This window comes from Sinocyclocheilus rhinocerous, unplaced genomic scaffold, assembly GCF_001515625.1.
Source record: "Sinocyclocheilus rhinocerous isolate Xijiao unplaced genomic scaffold, SAMN03320098_v1.1 scaffold2906, whole genome shotgun sequence".
NCBI lineage: Eukaryota > Metazoa > Chordata > Actinopteri > Cypriniformes > Cyprinidae > Sinocyclocheilus > Sinocyclocheilus rhinocerous.
In genome coordinates this window covers 284449-291951 of record NW_015634459.1, presented here as the reverse complement: position 1 = coordinate 291951, position 7503 = coordinate 284449, and the positions used below count along the sequence as shown (strand labels likewise).

At 39.8% G+C, this 7503-nt stretch overlaps 1 protein-coding gene across 1 annotated transcript in view; it reads right to left on the bottom strand.

Moving 5' to 3' along the window:
- The window catches only part of LOC107745552 (chromodomain-helicase-DNA-binding protein 9-like), a 75209-nt gene that overhangs the window by 5021 nt on the left and 62685 nt on the right, over positions 1–7503 (bottom strand). The window contains 8 exon segments of the mRNA XM_016559443.1: positions 93–232; positions 348–522; positions 1446–1676; positions 1940–2100; positions 3156–4022; positions 4124–4329; positions 5139–5391; positions 5506–5554. Of these exon segments, the coding sequence (XP_016414929.1) occupies positions 93–232; positions 348–522; positions 1446–1676; positions 1940–2100; positions 3156–4022; positions 4124–4329; positions 5139–5391; positions 5506–5554 (2082 nt within the window).

The window sequence follows — 7503 nt, the reverse complement described above, 5'->3', positions numbered from 1 at the left end:
ACATTCGCCTTATTGATACTGAAGCATGCCAACTTTCTAGATTTCTGAATATAAAATGAAAAGTAAAAAAAAAGGTCATATGCAAGTCAAACCTGCTCTGCCATCAGAGGAGGCCTGTTTCTGTTCATGAACAGCAGGTCCATCCCCTCCACATTCTTCCGCCGTCCTCTCTTCTTCTTCATTACCGGCTGTCCATCTATAACTCCATTCAGTTGCATTTGCTCTGGCAGTACTGCAGTAACACAAAGAACATGCACTTTTAGTATCATCCAGCAGTGCACGTTATATACAGTGTGGTGTGGTTAGTGGGTAAAGCAGGTATTTGTTTAAGTATGGTTGTACATTACCTTGTGGATAGCTGTTCTGTGTTTTGGTGTAATCTGCTAGGCTGGTCTCAGACGCGTTCTGTAATTCGTGTAGCCGGGCTAAGTACTGCTGCTGGGCAAGAGGTCCCTCCTCGCCCTCCAGGGGGCGCTTCAGAGGCAAACCTTGCTTCTGGAAGGTCAGTTTAAGGCTGCCCTCCTGCTGCAGGTCAAAGGCCAAAGGTCAGAGGTTAAGGACACATTGCTAACAGGGCAGGTTTTACAGATAAAAAACACCCATATGAGGTTCTTAAATGACAACAGGTTTTACACAGAGAGGCAGTTTTATACAAATAGTCTCTAGTGGGTTGAGGTAACACAGGAACACAGTAAAGTCAAAGGGCTTAAAGGTAATGTGTGTAATCTTTTAGGTGCACAAATACTTTTTCTATTCTCAGTTTAATTTCCAAAAAATACAATCAAATAAATTAAGTAAACCATTCATAGGTTGATTCTCACAAGTTGGTTTTATCAAAACATTGCTGTGTCTGTTTGAGCATCCTGACCAGTCTGATATTAGCAACATTATCACAGCTAATAAGAAATATTTCAGCCAGAACTATCTGTTCATTAAAAATAGAAATGTATACAAGTCTCTTATGCTCACCAGCCCTGAATTTATTTAATAAAAAATATAGTAAAACAATATAGTAAAACATATTTTTTAAAACAAAGTACTAATTAATATAATAAAAATAATAAAGTATAATAATACAATGAATATGATAAAATTAGTATTACACACTTCACCTTTAAAGCAAGGACAGAGCACAGAGGCTAAGACTGATTTTGTGCACCGGGTTTAGTTTAAATGGGTGAATGTTGCAACTTCAGTGTAGCAGATTTGATTCGATCCCAGCAACAGTCACAGGAATATACCGTTAGTCTCCAGACAGATATAGAAAGCAAAAACTCTGAGGATGTAAACTAAAAATGAAACTAAAGCGGCAAAATCAAATGAAAGGAAGAAAGAAAGAAAGAAACAAATACTAGAGGAAAAGGGGGAAGACCAAACAAAACATGCCAAGCACTGCAATGACACTGCAGATCGGCATTTGTGGGGGAGAACGTAAAATAACATACGTCATTGATTTTGACTGAGAACTCCTTTTCTCTGTCTGCAACATGCTTCTTCACCTTTGAACCCTGAGGGGAGGCTGAAGGGTCTTCTGTGAGCGTGGATGTGTTGTCCAGGAGTTTGGTGGTGTAGAAAGAAGTCACTGCATTGCCTTCGTATGCACGACGAACCCCTGGCCATTTCCCTTTCAACACTGCCTGACATATACTGTCCAAACGGTTTATCATGACACGGTCCTGCAATGTGTGGAGAATAGTAATGTAAGGACATTACAACTAAGTACTGTACTTTAAGGTGGAACTTTATGATTGTGGTGGGGTAGAGAAAAACCATGTTCCAAAGCAGAATATTGTTTCTGTATGCTTATAACTTTTTAATAAATGAAATGATACCGTTCTTACAGCGACAGAGCCACAACTAGATACAACTAAGATACAACATTGACAGAGCAAGACCAGAAAAGAGGAATTGGCACAAGATGTTGGCCTGGACTACTCACCTTTGGCCAGTAGGAGGCAGCAAGCATATAACCTCCCTGGAAAGGGTGGGGAGGGTTAGAGATACCGTTGGTCACATGACTGTCCTGCATGTCATCTTGTGTAATGTTGAGTGAGGCAACGCTGTCTTCGTCAAAGCCTTTAACACCAGGCACTGTTGATGCTACCGGAATACAGACAGACCCATCAATGTCATACTGATCAAGCACACTTTAAACATTATCCATTTCACATTTTGCAAAACTCAAACTTCAAAACTCTGCAATTTTTTGTATGTACAGAATATCCAGACAACCTACTACATTTGTGAAAATGTACTCAACGCTCAACCTGACTTTCCATTTTCAGTGTGATAAATGAACCAGAAACAACATTAGTCTCTTTCCTGACTCATTTGACTAGACTGCCAGACAGGGCATTTTTAACTGGATTAAAACAACTATTTATTTCAGAGATGACAAAAGAATGCCGCTTGCTGAATTTAAACAATGAAGACATGTCACAGCTTTGTAGCATATTATGGTTTAAATGCCTATTACATAAAGCTTCACATATTTTTAAGAAATAGCAGGCAGTGTGCAGTATATATGATGTACACTGCAGTATGCACTACACAAGCCTTTCCCATTTTAACCCACACTGAAGATATACATATTGAATGAAGCATTTCTCTCTCGTAAAATAGTCTCTGGGCATGCTTTAAAACTCATGACTCTCAGAACTGATTAATGCATTAGTGAGTGAACTGAATGGACACCTGAATGTTGTTACTGGGACTGCATTCTACCCAAAGAAAACCGCTTAAAATCACTTTTGCACTGGCACACACATGCACTCATTAAAAAAAAACCTTATACACTATTCACCATACAATATCGTTCAAAAGTTTGGGATTGGTAAGATTTTGAATATTTTTGAAAGAAGTGCTCACCAAGGTTGCGTTTATTGGATTACAAATACAGTAAAAACAGTATTACAATTCAAAATAACCATTTTCTATTTTAATATTTTTTTAAATTATTTATTCCTGTGATGGTAAAGCTACATTTTCAGCAGCTATTACTCCAGTCTTCAGTGTCACATGATCCTTCAGTAATCATTCTAATATTCTGATTTGATGCTCAAGAAACATTTCTTATCACTATTATCTAGTTATTTTCTACAGTTACTGTAGAAAGTCTACAACGTACTATTTAAGTTAATCAGATAACTACTTACCGTTCTTTGGTACCTCCTCACTGTCACTGTCTTCTGAAGATGTGGATGATGATGAAGAAGACGAAGAGCCTGAAGAACAGGAGGAAGACGAAGACGAGGAACTTGATCCAGACCGTGACGAAGACGAGGATGAGGAAGAAGATCTTGATGAAGAACTCGACGAAGAGCTGGATGAGGAGCCGTCTGAGTCTGCTCCCGACCCCCTCCTGGCCTCTTTGCGGCTCCGCTTACTCAGTTTCTTCTGTTTTCGAGTTACTGAGTTTGGAGTGAGCGGTTTTGTTCTGGCTGCCACCATCCGGCTCTCGTTCTCTCCCGCTTTGTGGATGTCATCTTTCTCATCCACTCCTGAAGGTGTTGGTGGTCTGATAGAGGGTGTCTCCATCTTGGGATCTTGCTCTCCACTCTCTTCCTCTCCCTCTGACAGTGGCTCCTCCTTTATTTCAGTTTGGTTTGGGAGTGGTGAAGCAGAAGCCTCTTTAGCCTGAATGTGCTGGAGGGGGGTTGGGATGTGACATTGTCCCAGTGAAGGTGTCTGATTCTGGGCTTGGACTTGTGCTGCAGTTCCCTTGTTCTGGCTGTAGTTCCTCTGTGCCGCCATAAAGCAGAGATCCGGGTCACGTAGGATATGGTAATCTGTTCGGCTGACTCCGTGTTTGGCTGCCCCAAGAAGAAGATCCCGATCATGGGATCCTGTTTCCCACCACACTGGAAGATCCGGTCCTGGCTGGCACAGTGCGAGACGCTCATAAAGCTGCGGGTGACGCAACACCTGTTCTCTTATCTTCCGCAGCAACTCCACTCTGTATAAGGTACGGGAGGCACGCTCCTCTGTGATAGGTTGTATAGCAAGAGAGGAATCCACCATATCTGAGGAGAGAGTAGACAAAACTGATGATGAAAAAGTACAGCAGACTTGCTTAAAAACTAAGTTTAGTATGTGTGCATGTTTAGATGTTTGTGGCACTGACCTCCCTCTATAGCGGGTAGGCGGCAGACTCTCCTGCACATGGCAATAAAGGCACACAGGTACTTGTGTAGACTCTCGTCAGTTTTCTTGTGCAGTCGAGCCATGGCTCTGAACTTGGTCCAGTCAAAACGGCCCAAATCTGGATCAAACACTACCCCAAATGTTGAAACCACACGATAGAAATCTGCCTCCTCTCTACGCGTCCACCTATTGAAAAATGGAAAAATTATCAATTCATAAAAAGTGACTGGCTCACACAAAGAACTTCAGGTTTATATTTGCCTCCTTTTCACCTTAAATGCAAGTCATGGATATTTCCATGAATATGAAATGTATTTCAGATATTTCTGTTCATTAACTCTGTTAAATAGCTGATCATGTGGGAAGCTGCCCATTTTATGTAAAATCAAACAGCTTTTTCTAGGTCACATGATCTCATGTGGGTTTACATCATTTTAAACAGATTTTTCAAGCATTATTCAGCAGAAAAACATACTTGTGCATTCTTAAGTCGAATTAAAGCTGGAATACACTACATGACTTTTAAAATCTGAAGAGATTTTCAAACACTAGGAATCCTACACTTGCAGACTTTATAAATGGTTACAGAGAAAAACTGGGCATCAAACTAAACAACTAAGGATCACACACTACCATGCTTTCAAGCTTTTCCAAACACAACAAACTCACACAGAAACATGCATCTCATTGCTAGGAGACACTTGACAATGAAAACAATGTATTCTAAAATCGGCTCAAAATATCAAACATGTCTGATATCCTCCGACTGGATGGAATCATAGTCTAAAGCCTAAAAAAAAGAGAGACCATAACCATCATACGCTACGTGATTTTCTGTGAAATCTGTCAACTCCAGCTGCCAAAAATCTGCAGACTGGCTCAGACTTCAGGCAACTAGCATTGACTCCTCCACACTTCACGTTAGAGGGAAAAAACTCTGTGCAAAAAGTAGTGTATTCCAGCCTTTACAGCTGATGTTAACTAAAATCTCTCACCGCTGTTGTCTTTCAATTTTAGCAGCAATTTTGGGACTGAGTGTGTCGCTGAGCATGGGGGGCAGAGGGTAGAGGGCAGGGGTCATGGTCTGCTGTGTCTGGTGGATCTGAAGTATCTGTCTGCTCTTGGTGAAGCGCTGAGATGCGGTGATCAGACGCCGCAGTCGGGCCGTCAGCGCAGAGGTTGAGGGCCAGTACATCCCTGAGCCAGCACCCAAAGTCCCACCGCCACCATCTAATACAGAACCTCCTTCTGCACAAACACACTGCTAATGACTAACAATGTCTTAATATTAACTCAAAACAAATTAGGGGTTTATTTATAAAAGGGAATGAGAATCACTATAACACTATAGTTTGTCAATACCTCCGCCTGTATCAGTGATGACCAGGTCTCCTGGGGAGGAAGCATCATCCTAGAGGTAAGAGCACATGTTAAATCATAGTTCAACACTATAACACACACACAAAACATAAAGAATGCCCTTTAAAATTCTTGAATTTTAACTAAATTTGAATTGAGGTAGCACACAGATTTAGAAATAAAAAGGATAAAATAAATGAAAATAAATTCATATAGCTGTTGTCAATGTTATGAATGAAAAACAGTTTATAACAGTATGTTTTAGTATGAATTATTGTGTATGTCGCCATACACACAACATAATACTTCCAGAATCAAAATGACCACAGCTGATCACAGTTGAAAGTCAAATAGCTTTGTGTACCATTGAGAAGGTGATTAGCTACACCTGATTGAGTTTACAAGTCATTTTTAGGAGGGGGTGATCCTTTTTCCAACTCAGTGATTCAGTTTTTTTTTGTGTGTGTGTTTATGTTGGTGTTATATCTTTCACTTGGATGTTATAATGAGTAAATACAGCTGGATAAAACAAAAACTGTGTCCATCTTCATTTCAGGCTGCAAAGCAACAAAATGTGATTAATTTAAAGGGGTGTTCAACACTATATTCTTTTCTATACCCACTGTATATATATATATATATATATATGTGTGTGTGTGTGTGTGTATATTCCATGAATATTATATGCAGATTTATAAATAAAAAGTTATAGTATTCTACAAATAGGCAGCTATTTAGTTACAAAACATGATGTTGGACTAATAAATACCTGCTTTGTGACTGTGTTTACTGAATTGAAACTACATTACTCTTGTGTGCTGCCTGTGGCCTATTCAATTCAAATTCTAACTCATGAATTGAAAAGACAACCAATTCTAAAATCCGCCCATCCCTGAAGTCACACTAACTGACATTCTTTGAGCTTCTGTATGCACTTGTGTGTGTAACAGTCTTATCAGGCCCAGTTCTCTCTCTTCCAGTTGCATACCTCCATATCATCCTTCAGCAAAGCTGGAGCAGGCTTATACTCAGGGTCATCCACATCTCTGCACACACAAACAACACACACACACAAACAAACACAGTTACAAATACTTAAGAGAGTTACTGCAGGCAGAAACTGATAAAAGACTTCCTCTATCTGTATGAATGGAGCACATGTTTGTGTCTCTTACCCATCCATAAAGTCATTTCCTCTCTGCTCAGCAGCGATGGCCTTCTCGTCCGGCCGCCCAACCCTGTCTATGAAACACAGTGCTGGATCTGCACGAATAGTGTTGTACTTCTCATAACCTACAACACATAAAAACAGCCATTAGATAAAAGTGTGTACGCACACATAAAGCCTTGAGCGCAACAGAGCTGATCGGACTGACCGTGCTTAAAGACTCCTAACAGCAGACATTTGTCCGAGAGCATGTCCCACCACAGAGCAGGCATCTCTGAATGATCCGGCTCAGGAACCCAGATCTCTATCTCACTGAGAGACAGCAAAACAAACATTTCAGCCATTACTAGCAGTAACCTGCTATACATTTTAGTTTTTGGAATCCAAATTTTGGATTTCGGAACAGACCACAATTTAAGTCTGATATTGTCATTTGCTGACATTTTTTTGGTGAACTATTCCTTTAAATGCAGATATTGATATTACATGAGTACATTCCTGAAGTTTCCTCAGCAGAACAGCAGATGGCGCTTTAATGTTCCTCTTACTGAACAAACTGACTAACACTGGAGTTCAATGAGGATCTATTTATAATCCTTAAATCTAAAGAGATCTATGATACACAAGAGAATGTCTTGTGAAACCTTGTATATTTTAAGGTTTTGATCAGTTTTATATGGCTTAAAATTAAATACATATTACCAGCACGTAAAAAAAAATAATTTAAAATACTAAATTATTAGTATTTAAAAATACCGTTTTGTATTTGTTATTCTGAGGATGGGAAATAGATACAATGTAAATCTGAACGGCACAAACCAGCACAAATCGAG